General features: G+C 38.7%; 1 protein-coding gene across 1 annotated transcript in view; it reads right to left on the bottom strand.

Annotated features, from left to right (window-relative positions):
• Window positions 1-18020, bottom strand: part of LOC117538925 (alpha-2-macroglobulin-like) — a 35380-nt gene extending 17360 nt beyond the window's left edge. Inside the window, exons 1-20 of the mRNA XM_034204905.1 lie at window positions 17715-18020; window positions 15158-15338; window positions 14006-14162; window positions 12079-12131; window positions 11226-11246; window positions 10614-10782; window positions 10427-10511; window positions 9212-9332; window positions 9005-9119; window positions 8800-8909; window positions 7875-8030; window positions 6914-7150; window positions 6556-6619; window positions 5915-6060; window positions 5657-5806; window positions 4398-4574; window positions 4101-4176; window positions 2390-2504; window positions 1340-1565; window positions 921-1047 (exon numbers count right to left, since the gene is read on the bottom strand). Coding sequence (XP_034060796.1) covers window positions 921-1047; window positions 1340-1565; window positions 2390-2504; window positions 4101-4176; window positions 4398-4574; window positions 5657-5806; window positions 5915-6060; window positions 6556-6619; window positions 6914-7150; window positions 7875-8030; window positions 8800-8909; window positions 9005-9119; window positions 9212-9332; window positions 10427-10511; window positions 10614-10782; window positions 11226-11246; window positions 12079-12131; window positions 14006-14162; window positions 15158-15338; window positions 17715-17794 — 2566 coding nt within the window. The 5' untranslated portion in view covers window positions 17795-18020. The remainder of the gene's footprint in view (window positions 1-920; window positions 1048-1339; window positions 1566-2389; window positions 2505-4100; window positions 4177-4397; window positions 4575-5656; window positions 5807-5914; window positions 6061-6555; window positions 6620-6913; window positions 7151-7874; window positions 8031-8799; window positions 8910-9004; window positions 9120-9211; window positions 9333-10426; window positions 10512-10613; window positions 10783-11225; window positions 11247-12078; window positions 12132-14005; window positions 14163-15157; window positions 15339-17714) is intronic.
• Window positions 18021-18562: the final 542 nt, after the last annotated feature.

Genomic DNA, 18562 nt, shown 5'->3' on the forward strand with positions numbered 1-18562 from the left:
TCTGCTTTTCAACCCAACTCATTATCCTCCACACCTCCTGTCCGGTTTCCTTCCTCCCACTGTTTCGCCGTGTTATTCACCCTCATTAATCCCCATTTGCTGCCTTATTATTGCGCTCCATCTGAATAAATAAATTCAATACAATGAATAATATCTCAAACAGTCAGACATTTTTTTATTGAAGCTGAAAGCTGATATCTTGCACAGATATTAAATTCAAATCCAGAACGTAATGGTGCCAAGGTGCCCCAAAAAAGAGCATTGAAGCTTACACATTAGGACCATATTAGTGTTTTAGTGTTCTAGACATCACTACTTCAAGCCACAACAAAGTGTTTCATGATTATCATTATTATACTATCTCCAATATGGATGTTGTTTTTGTAGTTTTGAAACAATTTCCCCAAAAATATTTAGAAACCTTATAATTTATATTTTTTCAATCAGAATTTGAATCTTAATTAACACCCTATGTATGACAAATTACAAAATAATTATGGATATTTCAGATGAGAGATTTTTGGGTGTATTTCTTTCTGTGATTTTTTTCACTCGTCACTTAGCAAATGTGATGTCACATGTTTTTGAACTATCAGGAGTTTAATTAAAAAGGTGGATTAATAGGTGGATTCAAAATCAATAAGGATGTTTTTACAGCATATATTCACTTTTAGTGCTCTTTTTAGTCTTACAAATCTAATGTTACTAAGCAATACTTCTAATCATGGTTTTTCAGGAGCTTTAAATGGTCAAAAAGGCCGAACTGTCGTTTTAATGTCCTGTAAAAAGAATTAAGCTCTTTCCACCGACCACCAAAGAATATATGGAAACTACGTGAAAAAAAACCCTGACTGCCTCATACTGTATAATTTGCAATAACATGTTCATGTTTCTAAACGGAATGCGCCAGCCATCAGTACCTAGGGTGGTTGGAGTTACAATCCACGAGAAAGTCCTGCTCTCCTCCCCACACAAACACACACTGTACTGGCAGCCGTCGCAGTTTATGGAGGTGTACTGGTCGGAATCAGCCAGAGTGGTTTTAACCTGCAGACACAATCAAAGACAAACATAATCAGAAATAAAAATATATAAAATACATGCCCATTATCATCTGGCCGGGGACAACAGCTGGAAATTAGCAATGTTGGCTAAAGCTGCCACATTTACTGTTTTTTGTGACAGTTGATTAATGGGGACTTTTCACGACACAATAAACAAATAAACTAAACTAAACATGTAAAAACAACGTTTTAAAAAAGACAATTTGACTACCCTATCCACAGTCCTACGTGTATCCATTCAAATCAATGACATCTGCAACAGCTAGAATATTTACCATAATGCACTTGGAGAGATAGTTGAAGACTGTTGCTTTAAGTGTAAACACCTCCCCTCGGATGACCGAGTAGGGCAGGGTGAGACTGACAAAGAACGGCTGGAAGGCGACAAGCGCCACGTTGGGCGCCACGCCGAAGCCCACAGATGAGACGCAGAACGCTCCAGCTGCCCACTTAGTGATGGTGTCAGGGACCGTCTTCTCCACGTTCACTGAGCCACTGTCTCTGTTCAAACAAACAAGCAAGCAAGAGTCAAATCAAAAAGTAGCACAAAAAAATACATATGCTTAGCAAATTCCATGCATTGCTGCTGCACATGAGATTTAAGTGCTCAGTATATTTCAGTGTAAATATTCTTTAGTACAGCTGAAATGATCAATAAATAGTGCATTTGGTTGAAATGGAACTTCATTCCTGCCCAAGAAAACAACTTCTAACAAAACAAAAGGTCGACAGCTATGCTAGCAGCTCTGTGAAGTGCTTTGAGTTAATGCTAACATCAGCATGCTAACACTGTCAATGCTAAATTGCTAATATCAAACAGGTATAATGTTAACCACGTTCATTATTAGCATGTATCATTTGTTAAAGTTGTTTAGTAAATACAAAACATCCTGATAAAACATCCAGTAGTTGCTAAGATATTAAGTCAAAAACTACAAATGTTAGCCTCTGTCTGAAGTTAAACACAAAGTTGGAATATCAGGCTTTGTCTGGGCACAACTTTCTCAACAAAATTAGCTAATAAGCAATAACACAGGTGAAAAGTACTTCTGGGGCTTAGATTTGCAGGTATTTAGTCATACACCAAAGTATTGGATCCATTTGAATTATGATGATAGCGGCACAAGAAAAAGAGTAATAAGGATACATCCACTGGGCACCATGAATGACTGTAACACATTTGTGTCATTAGCTTTATTTCACTGGGCACCTTGAATGTCAGTAAGAAAAATGCCTGTTAAACGTAATGTGTTTGCTCACACGCACGTTTGAAAGTCACAAATGTCTTATTTTTTCTTCCTATTCATATATGTTGTTATTATTACCCCACAGAAACTAGGTCCCAGATCCAGGTTTCAGGGAAGAATGTCCTGAGAGTCTCTTTCTTCTGCTTCACTTCACCACCTGGACTTGCCATGGCCATGGTTGGAGAGTTTAGCCCTGGGAACACACAAATAAAAAAACAACAATCGAATTAAGCACCACCTAGTGTCAGCAGAAGGTAATGCAAATATGAATTAAAAACATATGCAAAAACAATATAAAAATATATTTTAAGATCATGTTTAGTCATCTGATTCGTCTCTACATTGCTGTTTTAATCTGCGTTATTCCAATTAGTGTCAACAGTGTGCCTATTGAGCCGTGTTGAGCGATGTGGGACAAGCCCCGATCTAGCCCCTCTCTCTGCTGTCAAAATGAATGGGTGCTGTAAAAACTACACTGCGCATGCTCAGAGTATTTTTCTATTCAATGTGTGCGGCAACAAAATAATCACCATGGGGCAGTGTGCTGACATACCTACCAAACGTCATCTCATAATTCAGAGAGCTGATTGGCTGTAAGTACGTGTGCCGCGAAAATAGTAGTTGTGAAGAGGAGACGAGAGAGAGCAGAGTATAGCGATTAAAATCAGTAAAACGGAAAGAAAATGAATGAAGTTGACCATCTACTTCAGCTTTGGTAAGTTATTTTATGTCATATCTTTTGTTGACCTTCTGTGTTTTGCCTATGATAGACGCCATCTTGTGCACAGAGCCTATTGCTCTGCTGGATCGATTGATATTGTGACCTCGGTTATGAGTGTCTGTCCCCCCCCCCCCCCCCCCCCTCTCTATCGGAACCATGGATAGCCTACAGCAATTTCTTTACGTGTTTAAAAAAGCACCAGAAGTTTATATCTAAGTGGTTCGTGCCCCATCACTTTTGTACATATACAAAAACGCCACTGCTGGCACATCCCCTTCCACTTCTGCGTCTGCTGTGGCGCAAAACACCTCTGATTGAGATAAGGTACACAACAGTTTCTGTTTCATTGGAATCTTTATCAGATTGCTAGACTCTGTACCCAAAAACACATGCGTGACATGTCGTCATCAAAACGTAGCTCCATGTCAGCCAAGAACAAGTGTTTATTAATGCTATAAATGCATAAATATAAATATGAAATGAAAGTAATAGTTAAATCACATTTGACACTTCATAAAAAGTCAATGTGAATTTGTGTTTTTATAATATTTTTAATTAATAATTCTAATAGCAAGTGTTCATCAGAATCAGTAATTTGTCAAGACCGTCAGAAGAAGGTTTTTGTAATTTTGTTAAATAACTGCTACTCTTTGTTAAATGTGTTTATATATAATAACATCAGCCAAATGTCATACAATGATATTTTTTGCCTTAGATTATGGATTATATAAACACCATAATCAGATATTTAAGAACTCTTGTTGAATTCATTTAATACAAATGGCATGTCAGGTGTATCTGACGGAGTTGACAAAATCAAGTTAGGAAATGAATTAAAAAAATCAATTGTACTAAAAAGTGTTTTTATCAAAAAAGGTGTTCCCTTACCTGATTAATTGGCTCATTCCTTTGTCTAATAAATATACCACATTCAAATAAGGGTTGTATTTAAAACTTGTTTTGCAACTTACCTCAAGAATCAGTGCTGTAATAGTGTACAGTATATTATATTTCTTCCCCTACTGTCAATAAGAATGGACAATATCAGTAGCAAACTATAAAACATACTCTCGAAATAGTGCCATGGATAGCAGTCAATAGGTTTTCTAATATCGGAGTTGGTCACAATTTTGATCCCGATTCCCTAGAAGGGGAAAGAGAGAGATTATTAGTTAACATGCAAAATATGAAGTCATATTTTGTATATGATTGGTCACACATTTATAACGCAGCCACACCGTTTTAAATGACCCTGACAGAAATTACAAAAGGATACATTTTCTCCTTCAAAATTAATGTTATATCTATCAATCTCAATATCTACAGCCCATTATTTAAAACCAATAAAAAAATGACATGTTTCACTTTAAAAATGTTGTAGACGTCATTCTTCTGATCGTTCTCTGGAAAGTAGTATGGGCGACTATTAAAGGGCCTCATTCCAGGCCTTGGTACTGGATGAAACTCGCAGGGATTGAACTCATCGTCTGCAAGCTCATAGCTGTATCCTGAGAGCTTTTGCACAGGCAACCGGCTGTACACCTGCATAAAAACACACATGAGTCAGGGTAAGTCATCAGTTTACGCAGAAGGTAAAGATCAGTCCAAGTTGAGGTCAACATCATCATCATGTTCCTAATACAACATATTTTTTCCTTTTAAATCATCTTAAAAAAAAGTAAAGGTCCTTAGGGAGGGGAGGGCAGGAGCTCCAACAAGCCGTTTAGGACAGAGAGTGAATACACACAATACTATACAGAGATGCTGTATGAGAAACCAATGTGAGTTTGGAACATTGAACAATGTCAATCTATTCTAGTAGACCTCAACAATGGAATTATGATCAGTAGAAATGTCCATGTCATGGGACCTTTTAAGTTCAAATAAAAAAAGACCTGCAGTGTGGATCTGGCAGCTGACAGTGGAAAAAAGGTATTTGTAATGCCTTTATCTGGAGATCACAACTTGATTTTTTTGTTTCTATAACTGGTCAATTTATGTTAGTTTGCGGGAAAACAAAAGACTGATTTCTCAAGATAAGTAGTGTGAATAGTCAGTAGCTACACAGCTCCACAGGTCAGCTCTGCTGAATCTTTCTGTGAAAACTGTAGGCTATAAAAAGTGTTAAAAATGTAAGCTCTATGTTAAAAAACTGTTAACTTATAAATGAAAAGAACTGATCTGAATGTTATCTTTAGCAGAAAGTCATTGCATTTACCGATTCTGTAGAGTGTATTAGAATGATTTACAGTCAGATCAAGGACAATCATTACTGATCAATTCAAAAGATATTTCAGGGGCTATACTGTAGTATCATCCAATATCATACTATCATCCAATATCATGCTATTGCACTTGACTCCAGTATTAAGAGGAAGCAAAATAAATGTTAACTAGGACGATTTGTAACGTTTTCTTTCTCTCTGTTCCATCGGGTTTCCATGTCTAGCATAATGGACTAGGCTACAACGACATTTGGTTGTGCAACCGTATGTTGCGTAATGAGAATCCTTGTTTTCTATCTATACTATTTTAACTTCTAGCTCCTTTTAAATCCATGCCTTGTTTTAAGCATTAAAAACATCATGCTCAGGTGTGCGTAAAGATATGATATGGTTTCATACCGAGTCAACAGTGAGTTCCTGCTCTTTCTGTAGCAGCAGGACGCTCTGGTCGATGGCTCTGACGGAGCACATGGAGCCTGGGTGAGCCTGCAGGGTGAGCGTGGTCTTCTCTGCTGGAAGCTCCTGGAGAGAGGAGAACCTCAGAGACACCTGCAGGGAAGACACCGAGGTGGGGAAGCATTAGTTTGACAGCCCAAAAGAAGTGAAGAAGTAAAGACCTACTGTATGGTAAAGACTTTAAACCATGAAGTTGAATACCTTGTTATTGAGGCAGAGACTGATTGGGAAGTCCATGCTATCGGCCACAAGCTCCCCTTTGGGCATCACAGTATAAACGACCACCTGGGCAAAAGGTGCCAGGTTTGTAACCTGACGCAGTGGCACAGACAACTCTCCTTTGTTGACTGAAGCATGACACACAGAGAGAAAAATAAATTACATATGAAATCATCACAATAAGCAAACACAAATAATGTACTCTTCTCATTCAACTAACATAATATAATAACCTGCGGAAGTAGCCTGATGCTAATGTAGGTACCAATAGGCACATACATATTTCTTCTTTTTAAATGCCCACCAGGTGGAGACTCCACTGGTTGCAAAAACTCTGAATGCATAGAAGTCTATGAAAAAAAAGTCCCTGATATAATAATTTGGTAAATATATTCTTTATGAGTTTATGGTTTAATTGAGTAGTTTTAATTATCTTTAATACATCATGATGTTAAATGATGTACATTATGATCCCATTTAGAGTCAAATAGACAATGAAGTAGGTTGTGCATTTGGGCGTGGCTACCTTGTGATTGGCATCTGCTGACAATAATATAAATACAATCATGACCAGACTAATCCATTTTGATGCCCATCTTAGTTTAAGTAGCAGTTGTTATTACCAATTTCCGGTTGAACAGCAACTGGGAGACTGCCATGCTGAACAATTCCACCCCTGGACATCACCTACGAAGAAACATGACGCAGGCAGATCAATTCAATAATTACATTAGATATAGTTTTGCAATGCATCCTACAGTCTTTCAAGTTCAGTCAGATATTCAATTAGAAAAACAAAAGACTGTCCGACTAGACAACAGCGCAAACAAACCCATGACATTTTGCAACTAACTTTCCCAGTCTGTAAGTGTGCTTCAGCTACAAGCAAAAAGCTAGCAACATGTAGATGATCTTTGCAAAACTGGTAATTACAATGAGCTAATACTGACAGTACCTCATAACTTATTACACGAGTCTTACCAGGTAAAAGATTTGGAGGATCTCCTGGTCGTCCTTCAACTCCGTCCCATCGATGATGTACTGAGCACGCACCGTTGCGTCTTTGTCACAAGCCAGCTTCCCGTTCACCTGCATGAGTTTCAGGAAACTACTGCTCTTGGAGTAAAATTGTATGACGTCGTGGTATGCAGTCCTGTACTCTGGTTTGCGCACGCCTGGCACATACGGCTCATTCACTTCCGTCTCTCTGGATCGAGCCTGGAGACCAAACAATCACATCTCAGGTTTTAAAACAACCGCCTTCACTTATAGAAAGGTGCAGTATTGACGTATTTTTGAAGTCTAGCATCTCAAGGGTTCTCTCGTCAAAAAGCAACAGGATTTCCTTATTGAATTTCCGTCTAATGCAGAAAATAAGCATTGTGGCCAACACAAGTTTTTTTACGCAGGATAATCTCCACATATTAACACCACTTTATGATTTTTGAAGAGTAAACAGAATCAGCTGTAAAACAAGTAAAAAGCAATAAACAAAACTACATGATGGAAGCAACCGCCATTTTTCTGACTCACAGAAGCTTTGGACATACGGCAGTGGGGTACTTACTGACATATTTTATATCATAGAACCAAATGTGAAAATCTCGTAAACTTGTGTTAGCCACAGACTTTTTTTCAGGCTGCTAACCACAAACACATTGGAAAAAACTTTGAGACAATGTAACCGGAAGGGGTAAATTACCAAGTCTTTTCCAGATTGTAGGCCTTATCCCTGCACTCTATATACCTTTAACTATTACATATGAACCTTAATGATTTCAAAATGGGATTAATTAAATAAAAAATAATCTTGTTCACCTCCAACATGATCAATAGGGTGGAAAGTTTCTTTAACTAGATATGGATTGTATAATTGATCAATAGAGAATTGGTTATAAATAGGAAGCTCTTGAACTGAATTCATTATGCTGCAGTAACCAACCTGTATATTCACATTGCCCTTCCAGAGGGTGGTGTCAAAAGAAAACGAAGCCTTGCCATTCGTGCCTGTAGTCAGCTTGACTGATGGAGAGTTGCCAGCAGACACATACACGGCCTCATTGGTGACAGCTTTGTTGTCTGGACCGATCACTTTGACCTGTAAATAAGTGAGAAAGCAGAAGCTAAAAGATCTTCATCCATTCAACAAAGTGACACTTTCAAGTACTGTAACACTAAAATTGTACACTTTGCGATGCTGGTCATTTAAGGGTTTAAGCCTAAAGGGGTTATTCCCTCTGGTCCTCTGTGTGATAGGAATATTCATGTTCATATGGTAAATATTTATGCAGTATAAGCTAGCCTATGAGCAATGGCGATAATGGCCTACTTTAAATTCAGTAGGTGAACCTATATGTTCATAAAATAGCGTGAGCTAAACTGTATATATAAAACTAAAACAGAGCATTTTCTGTCAGCTCAGAATTCAGACTTTTTTAAACTGCATTACAGTATGTGCTCATGCGTTTCATTGTTGGTGTATAGGCTACTGCCTGAATATGCTTAATGAAAGACACATTTTTAAATATCGTCTTCTCTTTTCTAAGGTTACATTAAAATAAAAAACATCTTATTGATATTTTTTATCTTTTATTTATTTGATATTGAGGTTATACAAAAGTAACAAATCTGGTTACATTTCCTTTATATTTAGATACTCAGATTAGGTTACTAATTACATTTACAGGTCAATATAACGCAATGCATTTTTTCAAAGATACCCTCCTAACTGTTTGTGGATAATTTCCCAAACTGTGGTATCGCTAACTATCCACCAGTCTAGCATGGAGATGAATAAATATGTATCATGTGGTGTGGTGACGGCATCTATATGGTAGCTCCCAGTGGTCTCTCTCGAGACTAAATACCTTTCCCTCGAACAAGATGCCAGGCATGTATGCTTCAGGTACGTCCTCGAAGGTGACAGTTCTGACAATAGCGCTGAAGCTGGTGCGCCCAGTGCCTGTAAGAATGACTCCTAAATGGTAGAAAACATACAGATCACAGCTCATCAGGAAATAATGGTGATTTCTCAATGAACAGTCAATGCTCCTGTGTAAACAGCCAAGCTACCTGTGCCGTACTCCTCCAATTCTGCATTCAACTCAAAGCTGACATAGTTTATGCTCAAGTTGAGTTGAAACACTGCCAAGTTCACAGTTTGTGTAGCACAGCCAGCTTTGTCAGTCTGGAAGATAATAGCACAAGTCAATTTCAAACCAAAACATAGAATTAAAGAGAGAAATAACAGCATGTCTTTTATTAATCTGGGGTACTCACCGTCAGTTCATAAGTTTTGCAGATATCTATGTCCTTCTTCCTTTCAAACCAGAATATTTGGGTAGCAATTTTGCAAAAAACTGCCTTGACTGAACCGACAACTGGTTTCCCATAGGTGTATCTGCAGGAGGGGGCACACAGATTGAGGAATGCTCTTCAGGAATGGATAAATGGACATTTAAAATGTGTATTTATTGCAGTACAATACGTTAATGTTCATTAAGGTCCGAAAGCTCTTATTTATTAAGAATCGCACTTAACAGTACACACAAACTGCTAATTTCTTTACCAAAGAAAAACGACCATTGCTCCAAAAATACGTACACTTTTATTTTCCTTCCATCCATGATTAAGACATGAAAGTCCCTACTCAGCCTCCGATTGACTCACCTTAATATTTTCACCCCAACCGTGATATTTGTACCGACCTATAATAAATCTCAAACGGCATTCCTAATTTTTTGCCAACTCAACAGACAAACTCAACATGTACTAGCCAATCGGAGGCAGTTTGATGCAGTCATGCCTTTGCTATAGTAGGAAACACTTTGATTGTTAAGACAACATTTAAAATCTAATTAGATTCAGATGGCTGAATTGTTTATGCTCAGTTTGTTTGTATGGCATTCTCTATTATCTAACATGTTACTACATTTGTGTTTTTCTATTGTTTTTAAGGTTTTCTACCTGGACAATTACTATAGATATCTACATAAGTCAACTGTTGAAAGGAGAAATAAATACAAACAAATAGGAAAGATTCGTCTATGCGTCCTCTCTTGCCCTCAAGCCTCTCATATTTGGGCAAACATTGAAAAAAGCCCAAAAATCCCCAAATAACTTAACAATAATTAAGGTTTGTTGCTATGTGGTTGTAATAGCTATACGCTGCTGTTTGTTCGTTAAGAATGTGTATTTGTGAAGCAATGGGCCATAGGACGAATGAGCTTTCGGTCCAGTGGGACATGTTTTGGACTATTGGGGTGTTGGCCTTCAGATACCAGAGAACGGTTTTCTGTGTGAAACGCACACTCAGACACCATTGCCTAAAACAGTTTTATACTCTTGCAAAAAAATGCAGCAGTACCAGTAGAGCTTTCCTTTTCGTTATACCAACATTGAGGAGAATTACATATCTTTTTCATAAAATAGCCACTGTGCTAAACTTCATTGCCATTGCTAACCACTGTCAGGTCCTTGATGTGAGACACTCACTTTCCACAAATCTTTAGCGTTGCCTCCTTGTCCAGGATGGAGATCACATTGGGCAGTTCAACCTTTACCTCATATTTTGGCAAAACTGAAGGAGAGGAAAATGATTTAAAAATCGAACTGCTGAAAAGGAACAAAGATCAAACATATCAATCATTTTGGTAATATTCAGCAAATAACTGCAGCAGACCGTATTCCTTGATGTCGAAGCTGTGGGATATTTCCTCTCCTTGGTCCGTTGTCGCAGTGATCAGGTAGCTTCCCTGAACCGCCTCAGGAATCATGGGGTGGGAAATATCAAGGATACCGCTAACAAGGTTCCTATCCAACCACTGAGCAATGCGATTTGAATTGGGATCCTACATGAAGGCAGAGGCACATTTGAGGTTGAGTTTAGAACTGTGAACTGCGGTGTCTCATGGTATCTACAATCTATCTATAATAAGGCAACAAAAACCTTATGGATTTTTTCCTGCAATAGTTACATCTTTTAAAATATTCAGATGGCAGTTTGTATAAAGACATTATAATACTTGTGAAAGTTAGTGTAAGTTCATGTCAATGTTTGTTGATTGGATTGTATGTTTGGCACTACAACTAGGGGTCGCCATGATCAAATGAAAAGCCAGAAACAATGTTTAAATCCTGCCAATAGGGCCTTTAAAATGTTCTCAAAATAAAACACTGCATTTATGTACTCTATTAGTATAGAATTATAGAATTAGCACGCAATGTGTATAAGGGTCTTATACAGCAAGCATTAGAGACAGCTTCTCATACTATAACTTTGTTTCATTCTTACCTGGAGCTCCACCACTTTGTACTGAAAAAGAAAAGAACATTTTCAGTTGCATGTAGAATTTGTACATTATATGCAAGAAGAATACAACTGTAAAGCAAATTCACAGAATATAAATCATTAGCTTTTTCAATAGCAAAAATTAACAATCCACAAACAGGAGGAGTACTGGGTAATTGGCAAGATTTACCTGGTTGAACAGACACCAAAGTGCAAAATACAGAATATCAACATTTAAAAAAAGACACTTTCATTCACTTAAATTAAAACAGTCATAGTTTTGGATGCAGTTTCATAGCATTCAGAGCATTTGAAATGGTTACAATATCACAGCTAAATTAACTACTTTTAGCTTCCTACCCGCATGATACGATACATTTGAATTTATTTCAGATGTTTGGGTCAGATGCAGTGGCCGTTTCTCAATGTCGAGTATACCTGCTGCAGAGCCACTATTTCAAGTGTACTACATCATCAAGTGGCGCTGAATGCAGGGCATTTAACATGCATTTAAACAGTCATTCGGCTCCACTCGATGACGTAGTATACTTGAAATAGTGGCTCTGCAGCAGGTTTACTCGACATTGAGAAACGGCCAGTGTGTGCCAAATGAACTCTGACGGCATATTTATCACACTACTCCACAAGGCGATTCACGCCCACGCTGTCTTCTAAATCAACAAACAGCTCTCCTTTCACCTCCCACTCTCCTGAACCAAAATAGACCTCGCTCCTCAGATTCACTGACTGCTTGGTAGAAATCGCACCAGATTGCAAAGTTCCCTGGTTGGAATAACTAAATATATCATGCGATATAGAATTATTTTGAAAGGCGATAACAAATAAATATACATACCAGTCGGGCTACAGGAATGAAATTGGAATCCATCGAGACAATTCGGAATTGAACTGTAAATAAAAAGCAGGAAACAAAAAAGAAAATAGCATTAATGTTTTCTCTGAACATAAAACACAAACAGCAATACATAACATCGGTAAGGGAAACAGAGAATCAATTAAATAAGACCCTACAGTACAGCCAGTGGGAGGAGGGACATTGATGGATAACTTGCATGGTACAAAGGCACTATTCTTAAAGGCCTAACTTAGATAAAGTTTCTAGTGATAGCGGACTGTGTGAAGCTATTTTAAAAAGCATATTTCTGAAGTTTTCCTATTGCGTTACACTGTAGACGGGGAAGTGCTAGTCAGCCACAGTCTAGGGTTTATGAGAAACAATGTTTAAAAAAGGCACTGCAGCAATTAATATCTGCCTCTTTGTTAAGTTAGGGGAATTATTTAAAAAGAAAACCAGTCAAAATTAGATCAGCAGAATCTCTGAAGTAGTAAGGGACAAAAGGTCCAAAACACTGGATACTGTATATTTTTTAATGCTACTCTGTAGAATTAGTGATTCTTTTCTGGTGCCTGGAAAACCCCTGTATGTAATACTGGCTTTTCATGAAAAATCCCCAAACACAAGACAAAATAATCCTGATGACATCACTGAACTAGTCGTTTTATTGAAGCTCCTCCAGAGCCATGGAGTGGGTAGGGTCTAATCATAGAGGATGTTATGGTAAAGATGACAAAGACCTTCTTTCCCACTGACCTTTCGACACACAACCAATCAGATGAAAGCTGAATGAAGCTAGCAGGGGAGGTCACCATAGAAACGTTTCTTTAGGTTGTTTTATTTTTTTATTTTTTTATTCAACCCGATTGCGTGAAATGCCTTTTACTACCAAAGCACTTTTTGATTACATATGTACGGTACGGTGGCCAGCGCTCTTCAAAACCAGCAAAACACTTTTGCACATTTTCCACTGCAAAAAAATATATAAAAACAAAAATGTGCCCGAAAACATCCAAATGAGGAAACATCTTCACCAACTTCACGATACATGCACATCGTTTCCTGAAGGCGCAGCATAAATGAAACCCTGCAAACACAAAATGCTGCAAAAATAAAACGCTGCAAGTAAAAACGCTTTAAGTTGCTCAGAACACAACAAGGACACTAAAATGAATGCACTCTGGAGGGCATTCGAGAATAATTTAAACAACTGTAACTGTTGTTGGAAACTTTCCTAAAATTCCTTTTTATTGGATTATTCCAACAATGTGATCGCACGATTCCTTCCAAATCTGCTGAAAGCTATAGGGAACGTATCCAACCTAGTCATTTCAAATATACTGATGACACTTAATTATGAAACAGACCAATGTCAACAAGCACTCTTCTTCCAGCTGTGCATCCCTTTTTAGTGTCCTCGTTTTCATTTGAGCTTCTTGCAGCGTTTTTGTATTTGCAGCGTTTTCAGTTTGTAGGGTTTTGTTTATGCGGGTACTTTAGTCAGTCATTTGCATCATTTCTTAAAGTGCAGTGTTTTTCTCCTAATTGTAGTGTTTTTGGCTTTTGTAGCAGTAGATAATAGTAGTATCATATTAGGACACCCGTCTCGTCTTTCTATAGCAAATATACCAAGGTAATATTAATTTAGCAATAACGTGGTGATTACAAAAATAACATGGTGATTTTTAAACCTCCACTAAGAACTCAACCCCCATCTTTCTGTGTGCTGAATTTAGTTATAATTCCTAAAGTTGTCAAGTAGTGGCTCAGCATTATGTAGTCCAAAATTGTGCAAGTGCAGCTGAATCGGTGATTATTGCAGATGGGAGAATGTGGGCTGTATGAACAGTACGACTGCAGCAGAGCAGTCATTTTACCACACAGCAGGAAACCCTAAAACTGAAGTACCACAACATGTGATACTAACCTTTCTGTCCAGGTTTGTAGATGGGTTTATCAGTCTGGATGATGTGGATGAAAGCAGGACGCTCAATCAGGATTTTGGTGTTCTTGCTCATTGAGACACCCTCAGCCGTAATAGTGACAATAATGGATGCCACAGTTCTGTGATGCACTGTGGGGACCTGTAGAAGAAGAAAACATACATCTTTCAGAGAGGGTATGTGACATGGCCCAACCTTTATTTACTTCTGCGACAAAGTGACATCACTTTGTAACACGTGTGCTTCTATTTACTAGCGCTAATCTGTAAGCGGTTGACCTATCACAACGAAGCCAGCCAGTTTACTAATCAGAGCAAACTGAATATGAGCATCATCTGTCCGCTGCTTAGGACATGTTACTTGATTTTCAGGTTCATATTTGTATGTTGTGCCTCTACTGTGACATGTTTACATGCTTTAATGTTAAACAGGGCCTTTATTTTTCCCCATAGTGCCTGTGCTACAGCACCTCTTTTCACCCTCCGTCTGAAACCAGAGCCCAGTCTGCTCTGATTGGTTAGCTGGCCAGCTCTGTTGTGATTGTTCAACCTTTTAGAGATGACGAAAATGTCCCTCCCCTTAGCCTATCATGTACAATGTGTTGTGTTGGAGCGCTGGGTGGGAGAGAAACTCCCTCTGGAGGGAACTTTGTGATTTTACCCTTTGCAGACCATTTACATGCACACAAACCTATATAACACTACAAGAAAGGGAAAACCCCAAAAAGCAAAACAGGGGACCATGTAAGGTAAGAACTGGGGTATTTTCAATGTAGATTGTACCTATAATTGTATACAAGAACTGTTTGGAGAAATAAAAGAACAGACATGGTTAATCAGGAAATGTCGTCATGTGTTTTTACTTGCTAATGGAACTGCGATTATATAACAGGGACTACTTCCAAAATGTGGGTGTTGAAAGCCTCAGTCATGGAGCCAGCTGACTGATTAGGGGCGAGAGGAACGTGCCTTGAAAGCTCATGAATGCATCTAACCACTAACAACAACTTCCTGATCTTCCATACTCTACTTTGGCAAATGACTAAGAGCAGTTATACATTTGATTTGTTTTGACTGAAATTTGAGAAGACACTTTGCAAATTGCCAAAATGTGGGTGTACACATGCTGAGTCAGACCTGGAAGTTTAAGCAGCGATAGAAGTTCTTGTCAACAGCCTGCTCGAGTATGGTGGTTTTGCTGGGCCCCATCTCGAGGGTGATGGTCAATTTGACGGGCGTCGTTGGGCCGTCGATGTGAGCACACAGGGTCTCCTGTTGCCCTCCTCTCACCTGGGAGCTCACAGTCACTGCAAAAATACTGCAGCCAGAAAGAAGACATTACATTAGTTTAAAAAAAAGGACATGGTGTGCTTCACATCAGAACAGAAAGCAGGGTTTTTAGTACTCATTCTTATGCGTTTGGTTATTGCAAAAATGCTCCTATATCAACTATTGGAGTCATGGATCTTTTCTAGTACCCATTGAGGCTGAGCAGAAGGAAATAATTAGCCGTTATCACCTGTTACATAAATTAAATGCTGTGTATTAATTGTCGTACATCTGTGATTAAACGTGCCATTTTAGCTGTTTAAGTGCGTTCCCATGCAAAATGATGGTAACAATGCACCACGAGTTCCCGAAAGGTGCACTCATTCCGGTTAAAAAGTTGACTGTGGAACGCTAATCACACTCTACGATCGCCATCTTGGCTACGTAACAGTAGTGGCGCTTCCAGGCCCAATTGCGACAGCTCAAGTCAACACGGCACTATTTCAATTAAAGTTATACATGTGACTGTTTTTCTATATGTTATACACTTTCCACTCTACTGGTGATAAAAGCAGCCACTGTTCATTTTATTGGGTAAATTGAGACGTCTGTAATGATTTGCTACCACGAAAGATGAAGTCGCTAGTTAACTAGCTAGCTGAGGGTCTATCATTACTTCCAGTTAAGGCATAGCAGCCATAAGCGATTCGAGACAACACAACACAGTCCCACACTGTGCAGGTGTTCACCAAACACAACATGAACATGAGACTGAGATAACGTCAGTTTAGGTGAGGTAAAGGACTCGCTGAGCGATTAGATTGTAAACTTTAGTCTAAATTATCTCAGTGGGTCTCAAACGGTTTGGTCATCTATGTAAACAAATATTTCCATCTATTTAATATAGTTGTTCAAAATAAGTTAAATCATTCCAATGCCCAGTAAAAAATAATTCCAATGTCAGTAAAAAGATAAAAAAAACACAATTTAAAAGGGGAGTGATTAGTAAAATATGCATAAATAAAAAGAAAGAATGCAGACTAGGTAAGATAAAGATAGGAGAGAGGAGTATATCAATTATTTGTTATTGGTTGTGAGCATATTCTAATAGTTTGGAGTATCAAATAAAACAGGCTCACATGAATAGGATACTAGATAAGTTTGCGCACTCATTATATACATTACACATTTTTCTTGGATTAGTTAACACCATAGTCATTAATATATTTGTAGAAAGGCAGGGAATGGAATTAAATCGAGAACAATGTTTCATTGCGGAGGACCCCCTGTTTTGTGTGTCCCCCCCCACTTCCCAAACCAAAGTTACACCCTTGGTTACAAGTAACAGTCCTGCAAACAAAATGTTACTCAAGTAAGAGTATTGGCCTTAAAATATACTTAAAGTATCAAAAGTAGAAGTACTCATTATGCAGATTGGCCCATTTTAGAATAATACAATGTTTTGATGAGTATTGCTGCATTCAAGTGTTATCAAAGCTGGTAAAGGTTGAACAAATTGTAATTACTTTGTATGCTGCAGGGTAGATTGTGAATGTATCATTAATCTAAATATGCAGAGTAACCTAACCTATACATGTAGTGGAGTAGAAATACAGTACACGATTTACTTCTGAATTGTAGCGGAGTAAGTACAAAGTAGCATTAAAGGTGGGGCAGGTAATTTTGGAAAAACCAGTTTGAGTGCGCTAGAATTTGAAAATACACAGCCGGAAGAAATCTGCTACTTTCTTACAGAGCCCCTCCTCCAACACACGAACGCGCACATGACCAATGAGGGCACAAGATAAGTTTGTGCACAGATGGAAGGCTGACAGGCAGGTAGGCCATCCAGTTATTTTAGCCAGGCCGGTCGTGCTTTTTACAGTACTACGGCTTCCACAGATGACATTTTTTTTATGGATTTGTTGTCAAAGCACTTAAGATATTCATTGCTATCAGGATGTTAAGAGCATTCCATGGAATATAACAAAAATTGTATCTCGAGCCGGTTTCTCAAACGTACCTACCCCACCTTTAAATGAATATGCTCAAGTCAATTACCTCAAAATTGTACTTAGGTACATTACTTAAATTGAGTTACATTACACCTGTTGGCAGCTTAAAATTCAAATGGTGGTTATTGCTAGCAGATGGGGGGGGGGTACTCTCTGAGACATACACACACACAAACACCACTATATATTGCATTACAGTATCCTGAGGCCAACAAGACTTTTTGCCTCTCCAAGACACGATACTGGATTTTAAGTCCTTTAGTGATGCCAAACATTCACCACATTGAATTTAACTTTGAGCCAACTTAATCTCAACCGTCAAACACTGCGTGACGGGACGCACATAGCAAACTTTTGCAAACAATAACACGAGTTGGGACAGTTTTGGGGAAAAAAAACATTGTACTCACATTCCATCGAGGAATGCAGATTGCACGAGCGCTGATGCGATGACGACCGCGAGCATTAGCAGCACAGGTGGCGGTGCCATGTCTGCACACCGGAGACAGAGCTTTGCAGCGGGGTAAGTTGAGCAGAGTGCACCGGAGGAGCCCGAACTTCCAGACCAACTGACTGCAGGCCGTATGCAGAGAGAGCGGACAGTGATGTGCAGGGCAGGTTGCTCAAACGTTGTGGGGATGGAGGCAGTGGTTGGCTTTTTAACTCCAAACCAACGCCACCCCTCCCTCTGGAGTCACTCCCCCACAAATCCGTTGGAGCTCGGCAGCCTCCTCCCTACCCGGCTGAAAAAAACCCAGCTTAGACCAACTTAGCTGGTCAGGCTGGTCAGGCTGGTCAGCACCAGCTAAACCAGCTAAACCGGCCATCCTGGCCAGCTAAAAAAAACAGCATAGACCAGCATAGTATGCTGGAATGCTGGGCTGGTCACCAGCATCCATCTATCACCAGCTTATGTTTAATAATAGTATTAAATATACCATGCTGGAAGCTTACCAGGATTCCAGGTGACCAGCATACATTAATAATAATAATGCATACATCCTCCCCGGTGTCTCTAAGATAGCTGAGAAATGGTTGTCAAAACTAATCACCAAACATTTACACAAAGGTTTCACTTTGACTAATGAGAAGAATTAGAACAAGTCTCCCAGTTCAAGTATCTTGGAGACATATTGGACTCAAACTTAACTTTTAAGAAACACATTAAGAAACTATCAAATACTATTAAATTCAACTTGCAACATGTTAAACAAATTGGACCCTTCTTAACATTACATTACATTACATTGCATTTAGC

The sequence above is a fragment of the Gymnodraco acuticeps genome, unplaced genomic scaffold, assembly GCF_902827175.1.
Source record: "Gymnodraco acuticeps unplaced genomic scaffold, fGymAcu1.1, whole genome shotgun sequence".
In the NCBI taxonomy this organism is placed as follows: domain Eukaryota; kingdom Metazoa; phylum Chordata; class Actinopteri; order Perciformes; family Bathydraconidae; genus Gymnodraco; species Gymnodraco acuticeps.